The following is a 21,103-nucleotide window of genomic DNA, read 5'->3' on the forward strand; positions in this document are numbered from 1 at the left end:
GCCAGCCTGACAACAGGATTTCATCTCTTTGGGAATAAGAGAGGGCGGCCGGACAGTCGACTTCTCTCGCTGCTCGGGGAGCGAAGACCTCAGTCACCCATATCGGTGAGGATGGATAACGGGTGAATTACTCCTCTGCCCAAAAAGGGAAGGAAATTGAAAAGAGAGAAGGCTGCGACAGGGTACAGGAAGAAAGATCACAGGATATTTCCATTTTGGTGTTTTAAACATTGTTCCATTTGGAACCACGCTTTTTTTTTTAACTGTTTATATGACTGAGACTGAGTTATGATTTTGAAATAGCAAAAAAGCATCCTAAATTGACAGTGAACCTGTTAGAATATAACTTATAATATATCAGCTGTAGTAAATAACATTCCTGGCATCTTGGCTTACTGCTGCCATGTTCAATAAATTAGATTATATCGTCTGGTGAAGCTCAAAACAACCTTGTGAAATGCAGGTATTTAACATTCTTTTAAAGGGGAATGTTATGTGTTTTCCAGGCACATATTGCTATTTAAAGGCATAATCAAGTATGCTAGCTTCAGTTATAAAAATGATCCCTACATCAAATATAACTTAAAAGAAACTTTATTTCCAGATGTAACACCTTGAAATCGGGCCTCTGTCTCTTTAAAAACATGGCTCCTCCATTAACCCTTTAACAATGTTTTTACCAGTGTTGCACTGAGAAGCAGCTGAGACAATGAACTTAGCAGATGCAGAATTCCTCCAGGTGTTTGCTAATTGCTGCTGGCTAGTCTGCGGGAGCTGAGAGGGGACACATGGGGGAGGGGCTTCTCTGTGAGGCAGAAGCTTGGAATCTGCAGCTCGTAGAAGGAGCTTCGCCTCCAAGGCTCAACCAGGTTCAACCAGGCGTTTTGCACGGCTGAATGGTTGCCATGGAGAGTAAAGGATTTCTCAAACATGCATGAAAGAATCAAAGCAACACTCCAGGTATGTTTTTGATGAGGGAATAACTTTATAACCTGATGTAAAGCTCAAAAAAGTTGATTTTACACAATACTGCCCCTTAAAATAAGCCCACATTTCAGTATTAAAATGTTTTTTTATTATTATTGGTCTGATGCAATATTCTACTCGTAAATGTCACATTCCTATGAGCTTTAAGTGGAAAATGATCATAGATAGCAAAGATAAAGGCTTAAAAACCTAATTTTGATGAGGCTCCGTTTGCACTGAGCCGGGTTTCAGTGAAACCATAGCATTGCTGTTGTGATCTAGCCGCACGCCAACAGATTTTAGCGTGCAGCTGAGGAAGTGTAAAGTACTCTGCAGGTTTAAAAGCCCACATGTGCAGAACGTACCACTACGCAGGTGTGAGCAAAGAACAAAAACAATGGCGGATAGCATTGTGCTGTGTGTGCTACTTTATCTGTTGCTTGTATGCGGCGGAAAATTGGAATTCTCAAACTCACCATTCATGACCAACTACTCTGGATTTATACTTAACACAGACACAAAGAGACCTACTGCAGCTAATTTACATAAATAAAGCAGAACCTTGCTCAACAAATCATGAACCTTTAACCCTAGCAACCAATCCAGAGGAAGCAATCATCATTAAACTCACAGAAAATAATTTAGTAAATTATACGTGAACATGGAACACTGTGATAGTATTCTATGGCTATACGCTATTAAAAGGATGGTGGATTTTGAATAAATACGCTCCTTGTTTAGTAATTACGGAGTAATGCCAAATTAATGTCATACAACCAAGGTAAGAAACTTACATAAACATCAGGCCATAACCAAAATGTTTTCTTATACCACTGACATCCTCCTTTCTTCCTCAGACGGATGTTGTGAGAAAGTAATTTTACCGACACTTAATGATCGCTCTTTTGCTGTGAGGAAGGAATTTCAATTTAAAAAAAAAACAGTCATGTTCTTATCTTTTCTCTACACCGGTTGTGTTTTAATAGTCTTCACTCATCTGACCAAATTCATGCTGACGGCTTCAGACGTTCGTTCCTAATAGCATTCAGTTCAGCACAACAAAAGCGCTGAATTATGAAGTTGTTCTTTGCGGTGTACGAACTGAAGGGTGGCTGATGGACTCTCAATGTCGAGAGTGGCGAGTGAGAAAAGATGCATTCATCAGTGGTGCCTGGAGTACATCACCGAGGGCTTGGAACCATAGTTGAGAACGATATGCATGGATGAGCAGATGTAAACATCATTTCCGCCTCGCTCTACCCACAAGACATTCGCTTTGTTGTTTTTTTTCCTTTTGCTCTCCGTTGTCAGTCCATTTTTTATTATTTCCTCTGTCCTTAGCCACACTTCAGTTTCTTGTTTTGCTGTGAATCATTATCAACATGGTGAGTCCGCAGAGAAATTAGTGGGTAAAATTTAACATAATTTATAACACACTCACTGACCACGTTAAGTACACCTTATTAGTATTAGGTTGGTCTGCCTTATGTCTTCAGTATTAATGAAATGAAATGACTTCAGACTTGCACAGCGCTTTTCAGGACTGTCAAAGAAACTTCACAATAAAATCATTCATTTCCATTGACACACTGGTGACGACAAGCTTCTGAATTCTGTCTGGCAGTCCGACAGAAGTAAGGCTGCCATACTGCGGCCACTGGCCCTTCTGACCAAGGCAAGGTGGGTGAAGTGTCTTGCCCATGGACACAACGATAGAGCTGCGAGAATTGATTGCACCGATTGCAAGATGAACTCCTACCACCATTGCCACCATCACCCCAATTACTCTACTTTTTTGTGGCATAGATTGAACAAGGTGTCAAAAACATTGCTGGACATGTCCATTTTGACATGATGGCTGATCTGCTGGTTGTAGATCTCAGTCCAACACAGCCCCAAGGTTCTCTATTGAATTAAGGCCTGGGGACTGGTGAAGGTACTGGAGAACAGTGAGTTCGTTTTGATATTTAACTCACCGCTTTGGGTTGATTTGAGCTGGTTGTGGTCTGTGGGTTACCAGGTATTGTCTGCGGGTTCCAGAAATTTGGGTGTATTGTGTTGCTGTCCTCCATGTCTATCGACATGGCATCGATCCTGACGGAAGGTGTGGATGTGTGTTGTGTGCATAAGGATAGGGCAATGGTTTTTGGGAGTTGCCGTTCTGCTTGTCGGTGTTTGACCCGAGGGTTGTGGCCTCGGGATATGGTGGTGTTCATTTGACTCTGCAGTGGCTTTATGGTGGACTGAATGATGGCAAATTTGGTAGCATTGTTGTCTCATAGGAAGGTTGTAGGTTCAAATTCCTCAAATTCAGGCTTGAGGTTTTTCTGTATGGAGGTTGCCTGTTCTTCCCCAGGTACTCAGACTGTCCAAAAACATCACTGTTACGTGAACTGGAACTGAGTGTTGGCATGGATTGCTGTCTGTACTGTGTGTTTCTTGCCAACCTCTCGCCCGATGAACAATGGAAAAGGGCACAGTTACCCCCATGACACAAACAGCTGAGTTGAGAAACTTGCTAATTATTTCATGAGTATGAAAAAGTTGCCTTTGCTACATTAAAAAAAACTATCACTTTAACAGAAAAAAAAGTGAATCAGAATGCCTACAGATGCATCATTCCTCTTGAGGAGTGTCGGGCTGCAATTGTGTTCAATGAAGTCAGAGTTGCACTGAATAAATGGCTTGTCCTCTAAGACCCACTGCTCACTGCAGTGAGTGGAGGCTGACCTAGCTAAAGTGCATCCAGAGGGAGCTGAGGGCTGGATGTACAGCAGTGACATTTGGACAGTGGCTCCATCCTCGGGGCCGCTACTAAAGACAAAGTAGAATGGATAAATGCACTCATGCTTTTTTTTTCACCATCTTGTTTCATGCTTTTAGCTGCCTTCCTGCCCTCCCCTTCTCTTTTAATCTTTTTTTTCTTGTGTCCATACGGTCTCTCTTTCTGGCTGAGCTCTTGGAAGATGTGGTCATGTGCTGAGCACATTTTCTGTCTCTTTGTTTCAGGCTGATTTATTGGAACTTAATGTGACCTACCGCTGTGTTTGTCAGTCATATTGGAATAAAGCTTCGGAATAAGTGGAAAATGCATCTTAGATAAAATGACAAACTTCAAAGACAACTGTTCCCAACTAATAAACATATGCCTTCTATTTGCATTAAACACTATGAAGATAGTGCAAACAGACTAAACAGGCAGGTCTAAAACCACACAACAGATTTCCTCTTGGAACTTAACAGAATATTGATCGGAAAAACTCATCCACTCCTTTCCTCTTACAGGACACCCAGACAGCGAAGGCCACAGTACAGCGACCTAAAACCACTAAAGATAATGGAAAGTACCTTGCTAGGTGAACGATTACATGTCTATGGCCTCAGTGCTAGCAGATGACCATGCTGAGTGTCCCCAGTGCATTTCAACAGATAAAAAACCAACGAAAGTATAAAGAAGTGAAAAGAAACTGTTTTCAGAAACTTCCAATGATTGTTTGAAGAAACAGAAATAGGAACATAATATACCAGCTGCACTCAGACTGCAATTTAGTCTAATAAACCATTCCAGACGAACTGTTGACGTTCAACAGAGCTCGTCACTGACACATTTTTAACTTCTGTATGTATGTTTCTGAGTCAGTATGTGGTAAAAGTGGGGACAGGAGACTTGGTAAAGTATTCAACATTATTCCAGTTTTGCTTTGAGCAGTCTGCAGGTAGTTTTATGTCTCTCTGTCCAGAGGTTTGTCAGATTTGTTAGACTGACCACTACCGGAAATGCTTCTTGTCCACATCATCATACATACTTGGAAATTATGAGCTATGAAAACATCTAAGTTCCCTTTGGAAAAACAAAAGTTTTGGGTTTTTTTTAAAATGGAATTGAATAAAAACTCAAGAGGTCGAGATGGTAGAACACATTTTGATATCTAGGACTCTAAAAATAGCCCGAACAAACAAACAGCTAGAGAGTTGAACGAGAAAGATGTTACTTTGACAATAATCTAGATAGATTTTGCTGCACAACACACCTGAGTCAATAGTTTAGGTCATTACCATTCTCAGTAGATTATCTGCTTGACCCGCTCCGGTTCTGCGGTGCTGAGCTCTCCTTTCTGTCAGTAGCAGATCCTGTGTAGAAGCACGCGTTCCCTTATTGTGCTGTTGCAGCACTGACAAGACAAACAACGAGGTCAGTCCAATCAACAAAGCCACACTGTGAAGTGCAGGTTGTTGCATCACTTCCTGATGGGCCTGGGGTTTATCCACAAAACCGCCTACTCCCCCTCAGACAGTTGACAGGTACGAGCCAATTCACTGCTTTGAAGTGGTCATCACACGTTAGGCTGTGTACTCTAAAATCAAGTCTCCCAGGGAGCAATTATAATTGTGCTTTGTGCTGCTCTCCACCACCACCATCAGTCAAGGGGGTTTAAAGGTGTGAAAGGGTTGATTTCGGGGGGTAGTCTGCCAATCCAAGGGTGAGATTATTCTATCCAAAGTAAGCCACCTAACATGAAACCTCTAAAACCTGAGTATGCCCCTTGCCCACCACCAACTATCAGCCTGCGTCTCCCCTACTTGCAGGGGCAATTAATTAGTAATGCGAAAGGGAAGGATTAATCGATACGCTGTCAGGCTCCCACCGGCCGAGGAAAGAGACCCTGCCAAACCCACCAGGACCCGATCTCATTACAAACGGCAGCCCACTCTCCCCTTTGAGAGGCAGCTGCATTCATCAAAGCCGTGCGTCTCTGTATCTCTCTCTCCCTCTCTCTCTCTGTTCCGGCCCTATTCTCTGTTCCAACCCTCCCTGCATGTTTGCCTTTTTACTCCCTGACAAGATGAAGGAGAGCTGGCTGCGGAAGTGACACCCATTTAAGTAAGAAAGTATGGGGGAGGGAAGGGAGTTATAAATAAGGGAATAACTAAACGTACAAGAGAAACAGTGGGAGTAACCGCTGTACCTTGTAACTGCATACATAGGGCCTTGTAAAAGCATTTATACCCCTTAAATATTTTCACATTTTAAAGTTCCAACCATAAACTCTAATGTTTTTTAATAAAACCTGAAGGTTGTAGGGGGAGTTTATATTCAGACCTCTTGAAGTTTGCCACAAACTATGTAGCAGGTAAAGATGCGAATCTTTCAGTACCTTGCGATTCGATTCCGATTTTCATGGTCACGATTAGATTCAAAACCAATTGCTCTATTTAAACGGTCCAGAGATTGGGTTTAAATTATGCGAATGACAAGAGGGAAAGACAGTGTGAACAAATAGAAGATTTCTTTAAAACAATTCTGTAAGGTTCCGAACTGCATCAAATTGTTCCACTGAATCAAATCAGTTTATACTGAAATGAAAATAGGTTTTCATTTCAGTACAGTAAAATTATAGGTAAAATTCTGTAACTGAAATGATCAGCCATAGGTTAGCTTAACTGCCTGACTTTTTCTTCAATAGAAAATATGAAAGAATTCGTCAAAGTACATGGGGTGATTTAGTGAACATGTAATAAGAAATGCTGTATACTCAGAAATAGGAGCGGCGAAGACGTACAACTTAAGAGTATTTTAAAATTGACCTTTGAGCATTTTGAATCGATTCCGAATTTCCAACACAAAGCAAAAGCGATTCTTTACCGAATCGATTTTTCTCTGCACCTCTAGTAGGAACCACAGCAAACAGGTGAAAGAAGGTCTGTTCCCATCAAACACACCATCTGCACTCTGAAACATGGTGATGGCATCATTGTGATGTGTGGCTTTTCTTGAGGAGAGTCAAGGACGCTGGTCAGATTTGATAGAAAAGCAGATGTAGACAAATAGACGGTTATTCTCAAAGAAAATGCTTTAGACTACGTCCGTTTCAACTTCAAGCAGGACAAGCTGAAACATACAACAAGAGTCGCAATGAAGCAATTTGGACCAAAACATACAAAATTCAGACCTAAATCTGAAGAATGTGTGGCAAGACGTTTTTTTGATTCAAAGATAATCATCCAGTCTACAGCTTCAGCTGTTACGCGAAAAGGAACGAGCAAAAAAAAAAAATTTAAAGCACCACATGTCCAAAGCTTTGAACTCAAAAAGACTCGCAGCTGTAACTGCGACAAATGGTGGTTCTACCAAGTAAATACTGAGGATAGTAGACACGTGGCTACAACACGAGAGGTCTGACTGACACAGTGTTAATGACAGCTGAGCATGCCGAAGACTGAATGTTCTTATGCACATCAGCTTGCTACTTAAGGCGGCAGAAGGGGATAAAAGCCTAGCTTACAGTTTTATCTCCATCACCGTCTTCCTTTATCTGACACGAGCATCTCTCCACCCTCTCCTCTTCACAGATCAACTCATCCCAGGCTGGTGGTACATGTCAGAACTGATTTCTCAACTCATAATGAAACAGTTGCTGCCTAAAGCCCTTAAGGTAACGTTAGCTGATCTGTACATCATAGCCATTGAACTCCGATTGAAAACTTTGATGGCTGGCAATGAGAGAAAAAGCATTTCTGTGCAGGCAAAAACCAGACCATTTTGTACTGGAAATAGTATGGTTTGTATCCAGGACAACAACCAGGAAAAGTTAAATAAGTTCTACTGACTATTATCTTCCTGTCTTACATTCCTGTCAATTTGCTGTGGAAAAAAACAACAAAAAACAGCAAACTGACTGACCAGGATAGACCAGATAGACCTCTAGTCTATCTTGGTCGGACAGTTGGAGAGGCCGTTGCAGACCACCAGAGAATCACTGGTGGTCTGCAAAGCCCCTTTAACTTTTATCTGTTTTAATTGCTGCATACATCATCAGACTCGATTGTCCATCAGATCGGATGGGTTCCTCAGTATGATTTCTCCTGGACCAATCAGCAGGCAGAAGGACAAGTTGTGAACGATGACTTTGATTTTACACGTTGTTTTGTCTGCCTGTAGTTTTAGCAATGGCAGCGGAGGAATGAGCGAAGCCGTACAATCCGTGTCGGTCACACCTCCAAATATTGAATTAACATCAACAGCCGCCTGCGACAGACTGCCGACCTGTCCAGGGTGTACTCCGCCTCTCGCCCAAAATGTCTTGCTGGAGATAGGCACCGGCCCCTCCCGACCTCACTAGGGACCAGGGTGTAAAGAAAATGGATGGATGGATGAACAGCCACCTCGTTCGGCTCAGCACGTCTCTCTTCGTAGTGGAGGATGGTTGTTTACAGTGCAGACAATTTCCAATTAGCTTCATAGCATTGAACTGGCGCAATACATGTGTCATGAGCAAACGTTAGTGATTGGGTAAGTTTTAAAACTTCAACAGAGCTCACGCTTCAAGGAAGCAATCATTTCTCCATAGATGAGAGTCCAGACCCTCTGTACGAAGCAAAGCATAAGAGAAGGGTCTGGTTTTCACCAGGCTAAAGACTTAGAAACATTGAATATCTCTCATCTCAGTCAGGGTGTGACCAGCACCAGGAGCAGAAAATATAGCCATGTCTGTGCTGCTGTCTGCCCCCCTCCTCAGGCTCCCGCTCCCTGTCCTGACTCAGATGACAGTTTTGTTGAAGCACGGCTCCCTAACGAGTAATCAAGAGGCAGCCTTTATTTAATGCTGCGAGTCTGGAACGGGACAGCCTGTGATGGAGGAACTGGGGGGGAGGCCCGCTGCGCTCTGCGCACCAGCCCATAACTGCAGATGAGACACTTCCCACAGAGCACTTAGTGCAACAACTTGCTAGCTGTAAACACACCGAGAACAAAGTGAGAATAGCAATAAATACATACAGAAACCACTAAACAGTCACAGTAAAAAACAAAAAAAGAGATCAAGCGGGTAATGAAAGGTGCCTAAAAAACCCTCAGCTTTCTTTGGCCATCTGTCGAGGCATTTGGTTGGGTTATGACGACCCTGTGAAAGTAGTAGCTGAAGCATTTGCTCCTGTTTTAATTAATCTCACGCATCTTTAACAAGCCTTTCTTGGGTTTAAGACCCTCATTACTCAACTTACAAACAGTTTTAGATGACACCTAATCTCTAAATCATGGGATGTCATGGGTTGCTCAGTTCTAATGAACAAACTTTTTCTCTCAACTCTGCGTTTACCAAACCCTTTTCTGCTGAGGAGGCAGTAGAAAAGACAGCTTCTCAGCCGGGGTTTAGCTCGGTGCCTGTGTTTACCACTCTGTTTGCTGACAGCCATGCTACATAGCGGGGACAGTGGAGCGTGATGCCAGCAAAACATTGCTGTAGGTGTTGCATCCAGATTGAAATCAGAGACAACTTTTCCCACATGCCCAGTTTTAAAATTGCCGGTGTTGGTGTAGCAGTCGTTAAAGCTGGCGCGTAACGACTGCTTTCATACTGTGTTTCTGTAGGACAACCCTCACAGATTATTCTACTGGAAGTGTCGCTTTTCTTTCCCTTTATATATGCTTTTAATGGAGATCTCAATGTAGAACAAATCTCATGTAGTGTAAAGCAAAGTTTCAGAGCCAGGCAGTCAACTTTTCCTGTGAGTTCTGACTGACGTAATAAATTGGAGATAGTTTAAAATATGGTATGATATGTGGTATGATCCAAGTAATCTGCTATACTAAAACCGAGTGTGCACTCTCATGTTAGTGTCAGCAATTTTCAGAGATATGGCTAGCTCTGTTTTTTTCTTGTATGAAAACATCAACAGCAGCAAGACTTGATTTTATTGAAGACGGAAGCTGAAGAGAAAAGTTAAAGATGTAGAAACCAAAATATACTCTACACAAAATGCTCCAGGGACAAAAATGTTGTACCTGGCAAAACAGAGAAACATATGAGCATCCATTACTGAGTAAGTTAATATTAATGACATAATTGTGTTATTTTGCTGGACTTTAAGGCTGCAACCATGGCACTCATTTCAACGGAGGATTTGGGAAGGACTCAGTTGGGTAAGTGTTTACTCTTGTGTTTCTGAATAATGAGGTTAGGGTTGGGCAGTAGGGGTCTTTAAAAGTAAAAAAAAAAATAAAAAATTTGCTTTGAACACTTGTATTAAAAACTGTTGCAAATTTAATGAGGATGGCGGATCTATGAGTTTAAGCTTTTTGAGTTTTTATTATTGGGTGATGTACATCCTGTTAAGTTCTCCTGTTGTGTAACAGTTTCAGTTTAATTCACAAGTATTAAACTGTCTACACTATTTTGATAAAGCGACTCATTCATCAATATATCACTGAATTTGGTTAGTAATATTTATTCTTACTTAAAAATGCCAAGAATGACAGAACATCTTTAAATGACATGAGGCAAATCAAGGTGACTGACAATTTACAGAAACAAGAAATGGCAAGATTTTAACAGTTATAGTTGCAAGCATGATAAAATGCTTTTTTTTCTCTATGGGTTGAAGTCCTTTAATGAGAAAGTTCTGGAGCATCAGGAGATTTTGGTTGTTAAAAGTAAAGTGCCGTGCAGATTTCAAACAAACATAACCTTTAGAGGTGACATGTTTCTGTATTGATGCAAATTTCAATTAAAAACTGTTTCTGCTGCATATTAAGCTTGGAATTCAGTTATTAACCCTTAACCTGCCTTACAAACCCTTACAGGGAATAGTTTTGCTCAAAACCAAAATAAAGAATGTCATAAAAAAGTGACATTCTTTGTGTGTGTGATGTTGAGCCGTTTGGCTCAGATGTCTTGCTTCCAAGGTCTTCCAAGGACATCTACCTTTCCCAGCTGCCTCAGATGGGAGATTTATCTATCAGCCTGCTTTCGTATCTGTCAGTATCCCTCATTCTGTGGATGTAACACCCCAGGCCTTGATGGTGAAAATGTCATGAAGGTTGGCAATGAAAAAAAGCCGTCCTGAAATGCCCAAATGATTATTTTAACTTTGACGCAGCTAATTCCCTGATACTGTGAGGATTTCTTCACTATAAAATAGTGAAAAAGGCAAAATCCCTATTCAGAAACTTTTTCTGCTGTAATAATGACTAATAGTTGTGGTGGTTATTTTCTCTCTGCAGAAAATCAAAGTTTTAAATAACGAATCTAAGACTCATTGGGAAAACGTTTCTTTGTCTTCCAAGAGAATAGCTATATTAGGTCAAACGATAAAAAAACCAAAACAGTTTATTCTAACATTTACTCAAATTGCTAGAGCTGCCAAAATGAAAAAAAAAGAACTGCAGTACAAAAACATTAACTGAAGAGATAAACGTTGGACCAGCAGCCACAGAGGTAGTTCGGTCAAAGAGCTATGTAGCAGACTTAAATGAAATCCAGTTTTAGGCAAATTTGATGGCGCCTTAAAAAGTTTCATTAGGTGAAGACGACTTTGATATCCGATTCAAACAATTCTGGCTCTTCTGTTCTGTATCAACTTGACAAATTTCTCTTCATCAAAGGTTGTCAATCAATTTACTGGCTACCATGGAGCTTTGAGTTTTCTAGTTTCTGTGGTTCATTAGCTTGAGATAGAGAGAGAGAGAGAGAGAGAGAGAGAAAATAAAGCTAATTCCTTAACCAAACGGTAAGTTCATATTCATTTTGTTTGATAAACAGTCTTGGTTGGCAGAGAATACTTAAAGACACATGAGAAATCTGATAATGTGACATTGAAAAGCAAGTAAAAGAGCTAGTCTAAAGGAGACTCTGTGAAGTTATTATGAATAATATTTTTCTTATTATAGAAGGACATCATATTCCAGTGAGTTTGTAGGAACATGGAGAAACCCTCAAAGGATTGTAGGAAAATGCCACCTATAGGGTAAAACGCTCTATATAGCATATTAATCATCTAATATGCTATATATTATTAGCATATAATAACATGATGTTCAGCAGACATCATTGTCTTCTAAGGTTAAAAGAACTAAACCATGACAGGCCATATATATATATAAGTCATATATTATGACTTATATCCAGTCATAATAGACTGGATGTAATCCAGGCAGGTTGGGCCTCTGGCCGCCTCAGAAAAGGTATTTTCATGCTGTGGCCAAGGCGATGTCTGGGACTAGAAGCAAGCCTGCATGCTAGGTGTGTAACATGACCTACAACTCACAAGACGAGACATGATACCAAGTTCATAAGAACAAGAGGTGGGACGAGAGTTTGATGTTATGCTAAGGAACAAATTTATGTTTATCTTTCCTTTGCTTTGCTTTAACATACATGATTCAAACAATTAACGGCTCAGCAAAAGACCGTTAATCAGCCATCAATGGAAGCCGACTGAGCTGAAGCAGGGAAACATCTGAAACTTGCTATGCAGTTCACCTTGAGGACCAGGACACTGCCCTAGAAGTCCAGGTTGCTATAGAGACGCTTTCTACCTCTTTCACTGACAACTTTCTGTGCTTACATGTTGTTTGTGTCTTTGTCATTCACTCTGTTGCCGCTTATCGTTCCCACTGGGAACCCAAAATGCTGCCAAACAGATGATCTAAGAGTAGTCGGGGCATTCTGTTCCACCTCCACTGGACAGAGTCGTGGCGACCGCAACGGGGTAGAGCTCTCAAGATAGAAGTCGCCTCAATGAGAAGCACTGTGATGTTTCAATAACAGTTCTTATTTCTATTCAGTGGCTAACGCTGTTTCCAGTTCGAATTGTTTTAAATGGCTAAGATCAAGAAACTCACTTATATGACATCTTTCTGCTACAAGGATCCATTTACTCTTAACGTTCCCACAAAAGATTTGTACAAAAACTCTGAACTGTCCCTTTAATATGCTTATGTCTGCTCAGCAGCGAACCATTCCTTTGGCCTTTCTCAGATAATGTATCAGGAGGTTTTTTTGTTTTTTTTCCATCCAGAACTCCAAATGTCAATGCGACTGTGCCGCATTTATACCCACAACAACGGTAAATAATTACCACCAGTCAAGGTCCTACGAGGACAAAGTCTGACATTTTAAAGCAGATGATGTCAGCATTCTCCGGCTTCTCCGACTCTCCCGCAGCCAGCTCTGCACGTGGCCCGATGACAGCGTGTCAGAAAGGTGTAGTGAGTGATCTCCCGCCCTCCGTAACATAAATGGACAGAAATCGAAGGAGCGAGTGGCATGAAAGAGTGGGAGGTCTGGACAGAAACGGGGAAGAGTATATAAAGAGACGGGTGGCTTAGGCGAGATAAGGAGTAATGTTCCATCACGTCCGGTGGCGTGCTATTATCAGCCGTTTGCACCGGTGCCAGTATTTCTAGTTGGACAGGCAGAGACAACATCACACCATGTTGTTTCATTTCCTGTAACAAGTAAGAAATGGTAGAGAGCAGAGTTTGTGAAGCTCTAATTTAAGAGTAAAAAAAAACAACTGATTTTACCAACAACTTAAAGATGGATGGTATTCTAAAAAGATGACGTCTTGTCTTAAGATAATTGAATCTTTACTTTAAAAAATTGTGAATGTGATCTTTTAAACCCAATGGAAAACATTGGACAAAGCCGTCAACGAATGAACAACAGTGTTATATCACCTTTTACGCAAGCGAGTGCGAATAAAGCCCCACATATGGGTCCGTGAGGCCGACCCGCCACTAGGTGGGATGATATGGGAGCCACGACTCGCAGGTTTTCAGGTCTAATTTGCCTGTGCTTCTCGTCTCAAAAAAGAAAAAGAAGAGAGAGAGACGGGCATAATTAACAGGAGCCAAACACCCACCACGGGCTGAACGGAGTCATTTAGGGGAGCGACTCGGGAGGAACGGCAGCAAATGAAATGTAATTGCGGTGGGAGCAGAGGAGCCGGGCCCGCCGTGTCGGAGTGCGCTGGTGTGTGCGTGAGGGGGGAGGGAGAGAACGAACGGGGCAGACGAGAGGGAATGAGGGAGTAAATGAAAAACACTGAAGTTAGATAGAGAATATGCACTTGGAAGAAGAGCAAGAAAACGAATGAGTGATGAGGGTTGATGAGCAACAGGCAGGAATAAACAGTGAGGAATCCTTCCCTCAGGTAGGAAGGTTGCATCAAAGACTTAAAAATGGATCAATGGATATACGAAATAAATTTGGAAAGATCCCAGGTTAAGAACAGCTGGTTTTAGCTTTTATTTTCATCTACGAAGAAACTGACGAAAGGTTTTGGTCAGGTTTGGTTTTGTTTGGTTTTGTTTTGACACCAGACAAGCTCAAGTTTTCCCACATGCCCTAAGCAGATAATTTATGGCAATATTGTTAGATTTTTTTGTTGTTGTGTTATGTTATAATTCATTGGCACAGTTTGCAAATCTCAGGAAAAGTCAAGAAATCTGGGTTGGCAAGTCAGACGTTTCTCACCAGCCTCAACATTTTAACAGGGCTGCTTTGCATAACAAGTCAATGAAAACAAAAATTATTTGAACTTTAAGTATATTATTACCATTACATTTTTACACACACATGGCAACCTCTTGTAATGTTTGTCTTTGGAAGTACAAAATGTGGAGAATTATTTGTTTAGTTTGTATTACATGTCACCACCTTCTGAAAACATGTTCTAAGTCTTTTTGTTAAATACCTAAATAATCTTTAGGCTAAAAAATGACTTAGGCCCTTATTTTAGAAAATGACAATGGTCACTCACCAATTCCAATAGCCAATGCTATTGGTTTTAAACTTGGAGCTTGCGTAAGTTTGTTAAGTTTGATTGGCTATCATCACCAAACATACCTTCAATTGCATTAAAACAGATTTTAGCTCAACTACAGAAGCTAACATTCATGGCCTTCCTTGTGCTTCCTTCCTGCCAACCACCAAGGAAGCACAATCAGCCAATCAGCAGCAAGGAAGATAAATGGCGCTCCAGGACTGGCTTCTTTTGCAAACGCCAACAAAGAGCGTGTCCAGCTGCACCGGGTATTTCAGCTTCCCAAGCTGAATTTTTCACTCTCAAATATTTTAGGAAAAAAAAAATCTGTGAATTGGTGAAAGTTACGTTCTGTGAAACTGCAACACAGCCGTTGCCAAAAAAAAAAAAAAATCAATTCAAAAACATACTCCCGCTCTCCAAACGAGTTACATTGTTACTAAACCAACCAAAACACTGAGTGCTAAAAGATATTAGCACTCAGGTTGTTGACGGTCTTTGTTACACCCAAACCTGTTCAGCTCCAACAGTTCGCACATTTCTCAAATCAAATTTCCAGATTCTAAGTGTGTTTTGAGTACATTCTTAATATCGACTGAACTCTCCAGCTTCTTCTTTCCTTATTCCCACAGAGCTGCCATGTAAAGTGCTTCCATTGGGAGTAATTTGGGATTCACTGTCAAGCCTCAACATGTCAAGCTGAAGGTCCTCAGACAGTTTCTGGGCTGCATTACAATTTTACCTGGCCTGTGAGAGTTATTATTGTGGTGTTTTAACTGACCTGTGACAACACAGTACAAAAACCGCAAAGGCAAGAAATCCCTCTGCTCCACAGCGGGACTTTATGCCAAAACCCTAAATCAAATTTCATCAGTGTACTAGAAGAATGTGCCAATAGATTAACTGAAAACAGCTTGGAGGGATAATATCTGTCAGTTTATAAAAGAAAAAAAAAAGAGCACACATAAAGCAATATGTTGAGGCTGAAGCAGAGAACGTCTCGGCTGATGGGAAACGAGTCGACTGAACTCCGTATAGCATTTTCGCCAAAGGGCGACATTTGTAATATCTAATCCATGACAACGTTCTCTTTCTCCACTCCATCTGCTGAGCAGCACATATACATTCATGAATGGGGGAAAAAGTCTCCTAATTGCATCCTTGCTGACTGTAGAAGATTAAAAATAGAAAAGTAGGAAGCAGATGCCGTTTGGTTAACTGGAAGTGTGATCGCCTATAGAGAGCAGAACTGTTAAGAGTGTGCTAACACCATACAGTGATGGGAAGACATCAGCAATCACCTCAGATGTTGCTCAGTCATGCTGCTCATTTATTTTCCTCGGCTTCCGACTGGCATTGGACACATTAGCTGATACATTGGATTCGACTTCATTTAAACAAAACTGGCTTCATAGAAACATGCCAGTTTAAGTACTTTACATAAAACTGTATGCTATTGTGCTTAATTCGTTATTCCTTCCTTTATATTTACCACAGTTTAGCCTTCTTGTAACATTTTAAAGTAGATCTTGAGATACTTTTTGCTACAATATTTTATTCTAATCGGTAAACAGAAGATGTATCCTGGAGCATGTGTCTTAGTAAGCAGGTCTGGTGACAAAACTCCTCATCACACAAGCAGAAACTACAGAGACGGAAGAAAGATGCACTTCAAACTACCGTACTGCGATGTCATAGATTTTCATAATTGTATTATACTTATGGTATGTTGTGGGCAACTCTGTGCTGTAAAATTACAAATATCAGACTGAAAATCTGTATGGGAAAAAAGCAAGATCCTAAATGAGTTGGACCAGTTTGAGGGACAAAAAAGATTCTAATTGGAATCATCTTCATCTGATTTATTTTCTTACTTGACGTGGAAAATAAGCTAAGTCATTAGTCTTATTACTATATGTGAAGCTGAAAGATGCTAGCTGGTAAACCTCTGTCATGAGTACATGTAGACAGAAACCTTATAACTCACATGTGTTTGTATTAAAAGGAAGATAAGTATCAAAATTTTAAGAAGAATCTAATTATAACCAGCGGTTTCAGATTTCCGGGCATATCAGAAACTCGCAAATGCAAAGGTTCCGATCAGAACCTTTGAATGTAAAAAAAAAAAAGGAAAAAAATGCAATTAAGTGCATTAAAATTTATGTAATTAAGTAGTCAATATCAAAGTCCCGGCCCTCGTTATAACCACAACAGTCAGCAGCTTTAGGTTTAATATTTGCTTTTCCATTTGAAATGTAAGCAAAGAGATAACTACAGGTAGTATTTATATATTTTTATGTTATTAACACAAAGCCGCCTTATTTTTCCTGTGAAATCCTCTGTGCTGATGTCTTCCCCTCTTCTCACAGATCCTTGTACGTCTCATCGAGTCATTTGTGCTCCAGACGACTTTTAAAATATTAAAACCAGCCGACGGATGACTTCACATCACAGGAAATGACCCATTACAGCTCAGAGCATCTACAGTTGACCCCTGATGCATCACCACTTAGCTTCCCCCTCCCCAATCCATGCATTATTTGTTGGGTCCATTATATTTACAACTATAATCTTTCATCATTACAGTCATTACCCGTATTTATCACTGAAGCTAAGAGCATTTAAATTGGCCTTGGCCTGCTCGGTCAACTCGGCAGCGGCGGCTCCCACACCTGTCCCTCCCCGCCTCCCATCGGCCCCTCGCCCTGTCGCTCTCAGTTTACCCAGCACTGGATGAGGAGCGACCCTGGGGGTCACCGCTCTTCCTGTTGCTCTCGGCGCTCGGGCTAAGAACCAAACAAATTGGGGTCGGCGCGGCTGCGGGAGCGCTGCGAGGGCGCACACAAGAGGCCGAGGGTAGATAAGTGGAGATCACAGTGATGGTGTCTTCTCCCGTCTTGTTGCTGCGGCATCACCTTTCACCATCCGGCAGAGTAAAACACTCCCTCTGAACGGTTCAGAGGGAGCAGCGAGTAATCCTGGATGGTAATTAACACAAAACCCACCATGGAAATGAACAGAATATTAGGTGGAAGAAGCATGGAGGTCAACAATACAATTAGAGCCCCATTAAATGCCTTTTAAATGCCTGTTGTCCTTTAATAGCCATTTCAATCCATCAATGGAGGTGGGCTTTAATGACCTTTAAGCCCAACATATGAAAGCTGTAAAACAGAAATTAGGGTGATGACTAGAAATAACAAGAAGTGTGTATGTGTGTGTATAATTAGCCATTTTCTGGACTCAGAGCCTAATCCTTCTTAGCGGCCCTTGAAAGCAGAAACGGGCAAAAAAAAAAAAAAACTAATCTAAATGTCATTTAAAGGAAAATCAGCCACACTTAGAGAAGCCAGGGGTCCAGTTTTACTCCCTGGAACACGGGATCATTGTTTCACTGAAAACCTAAAACAATGCGGTGGGGAGAAAAAAGAGGAATGAGGTGTTTATCTTACTATGTGCAGCTCCAGGTAGTCTCCCAGTCCCTTGGCGCTCTCCACCCTGACCAAAATGGCTTCCTTCAGCTGCGTGCTGAAGCCCACTGCCAGCCGGTCTGCCCGCGTGCTCGGCCGGTCATTGGGTGGCCAGGTGTATGTGATGAGGGCTCCGCCTCGTCCAAAGATGTACGTTGTCCCAGCTGTGAAATACAAAAGAAAAGAAAAAAAGAGAAAAAGCTAAGTTAGGACAGTTGGCATAATATGTAAAAGAACAAAAGCACAACATAGTGAACTACTGTACAGATTTGACAACAACGAAGCACAAATCCGACTTTCAGGACAGTAAAGATGGCTTCTCCCACCCCCCCATCTTTGTGTTGTCATAACACTTCAGCTGGCGCCTGCGTTTTTCCCGTTCTGATAAAAAATGCTTTTGTTCTGTTGATCCCTTTTTGGAAATAATCTGTATACTCTAATTTGTCAAAAACGGCTCCCATTCAACTGCGATAAGTGTGATTTGGCGCAACAGCAATCAAAAGAATTCGACAGCCGATGAAATATGAGAATAACAAGCCAGTGCATTTTATTAGAGGCACTGAGAATCTGTCACAATGTGTCATGAAAGAGTGTTTGTACCACTGCAACTTCTTCACATCCCTATTGTGACCAACTAAAATCTGTCCTTAACTGGGTTTTCACGTGAAAGACGAACACGAAGCAGTGCGTAGTGGTGAAAAACTATGTACACATGGATGTCAATTTTAAAGTGACAGGCATATGCAGCCAGCTGCTCTGAATCCAATTTAACTCTGTATGTCTGATGCAATTGTTCCACAAAAAGAACAATGTCTCAAATAAATAAATGCCTGAATGTTTTCCTGTACTTTCTAGTCCATCGTTCAATCAACGCTGACCATCTTCTCTATTTTTGGTGAGGAAGAGCGTCCCTACACTACGAGGCTGCTGTCACCACCAGCCCTGGTTCACTATGGGGATGTATTCATCTCCAGAGCTAGCCAACAAGCTAGCTAATAATGTAATTAATTAATAATTGTTAGCTAGCTCTTGTTGGCTAGCTAACACAAGTTATGAAGCACTTGTTGGTGAGGAAAAGCATCCCTACACTACGAAGTTGCTATCACCACCTGGTTTCACTGTGGAGAGCTAGCCAACAAGCTAGTCAATAATTGCTAATTATGGCTATTTAGCCCTAGAGCTAGCTAGCAAGCTAACAAGAGCTAGGTAGCCAACAATTGCTATCTATCTCTGTTTAGCTGACTCTTGTTGCCAACAAAAGCTAGACTACAAGCTAGCTGTTGCTGGCGAGCTTCAATTAGCCACTGTTGCATGAGCCTTAAAATGCATATAAAAGATACGATGACGTGTTGACCTTTCAACATCAACCGAAGTCAGACCATCTTGTTAGCAGCAGCATAGCAAAAGATGGAGGAAAAAAAGAATTGCTGCCAAATAAAATGAGCAATTTAATGTTTGAACAGTAAAAGAGGGGATGGAGTTTGGCTCCGATGAACCCACAGGTAAATGAGAAATAGCTGCTGGGCATGATTAGCATAGAGTAATGAAACCACAGAAACTACTATCAAGCCATGTGGACTGTTTCCACCCCCAGTATTATAAACACACACACACCTAGGCCGTACGTCAAGATAATAATGCATGTATAACATGCAAGTATATGAATACATAAGTAATCAAGGGATTCAGGCGCGTTCTTATGCAGACCAAACTCAAGGCCACCGACACGGATATTCGCAGGTTTTCAATCATTTTGATGAGAAATGACCATGGAGAAGCAGCATCCAGCTTCTATGCACCACAAATCTGGAGTTAACTTCCAAAAGATGGCAAAATGACCAAAAGACGCTGAGTTCCTTTAACTCAAGGCTAAAATCCCTCCTGCTTAGAGCTGCCTTTTAGTAGTAAATGATGAATGAATGACACTGATCAACATGTTGATGTGTGTTGATGATTTCCATGATTGCATTCAACAAGACGTAATGTTTGATGCTCGTTTCACCATTGGCGACCGTATGATGTTTTCATGAATGGCCTTGTTGCTAAAATGACCTATACAAATATAAACTTGACCATTTCTTTTGGATTTGACTCAAATTACATTGGGAAGAAGAGGATAAAATGCAGCTGTTTAGCTAATCTTCTAGTAGCGTGACTTTAGTTTTATGTAAGCCAACAGCTTCCTAAACACACCGTCCCTGGAAGGTTGACGCCGTGACGACCACGGAGGGCCAAAAGACCGACAACATCCACAACCACAAACAGCCACTCGCTCAGTCGTACACCAAGAAGAGGCCCCTGATTAAAAATGGGGACAAGCTGTCTCCCTGCACACAGACATGCACACATTCAGCAATGATCCACTGGTAGCCATTTCAAATTGGCTGACACACAGCACTCCCTGTTTCTCGCTCTTTTTCTCTTTCTTGCCAGCCCTCCCTGTCTCCCTTGTTTCCTCCCAGCAGAGCTAAGCCCCTCTGCTCAGCTCTTGTTGTTTTCTTGAGGCTGTATTATTTTAGCGCTGACTAATTATCGCAGCATGGCAAGGAGGGCTATAAAGAGGTTGTGTGCCAGAGGAGAAAGAAATTGGAAAAAAACCAAAACAAGTGAGAGGACGACAAAAGGCGACAGGATTTAAAGACAAGGAGTTTAGAAATAATGGTGGAAGCTATACATTGTGAATGTTAAAGAGGAAAAGTTGGTGTTTTCTTCCTCTTGGCCTCTGTTCATCACGAGTGAAGAACCAACATATACAGAAACTGGTCAGGAGACTAATAGAGGAAAGAGGAAAACAGATTTCTAAAATGGCCGACTAACAGGAAAGGAAGGGAGCCATGTTGTAGAAGTAAAGAAAACTTTCGCATTAAACGATCTACATCATTAAAAGTGAAACTTGTCTAAGTTTTACATAACTACTAAAGATATTTGCCCCCTTGCACATTTCTCATTGTGTTTGTTGACACTATGTTCCTTTTGGTTCTGCAGTGGTTTTCATCTTAATAAATTCCCATGGATGCCCTTTTTGCCCTGATGTTAGTTAGTTGAGGCAAACAATGCCTGCTGTGCTTTGGATGTTGCTCTGGGTTCTTTTGTGATCTTTTGTGATTTGTTGGATACCCAAA

At 41.3% G+C, this 21,103-nt stretch overlaps 1 protein-coding gene across 9 annotated transcripts in view; it reads right to left on the reverse strand.

The window, feature by feature from the left end:
* The window catches only part of LOC102219889 (neurexin-2), an 813,998-nt gene that overhangs the window by 137,892 nt on the left and 655,003 nt on the right, over positions 1 to 21,103 (reverse strand). For all 9 annotated transcript variants that reach the window (XM_023346052.1, XM_023346050.1, XM_023346051.1 and 6 more), the window contains one exon: positions 17,964 to 18,145. In XM_023346052.1, coding sequence (XP_023201820.1) covers positions 17,964 to 18,145 — 182 coding nt within the window. The remainder of the gene's footprint in view (positions 1 to 17,963; positions 18,146 to 21,103) is intronic.

Source organism: Xiphophorus maculatus, chromosome 14, assembly GCF_002775205.1.
Source record: "Xiphophorus maculatus strain JP 163 A chromosome 14, X_maculatus-5.0-male, whole genome shotgun sequence".
NCBI lineage: Eukaryota > Metazoa > Chordata > Actinopteri > Cyprinodontiformes > Poeciliidae > Xiphophorus > Xiphophorus maculatus.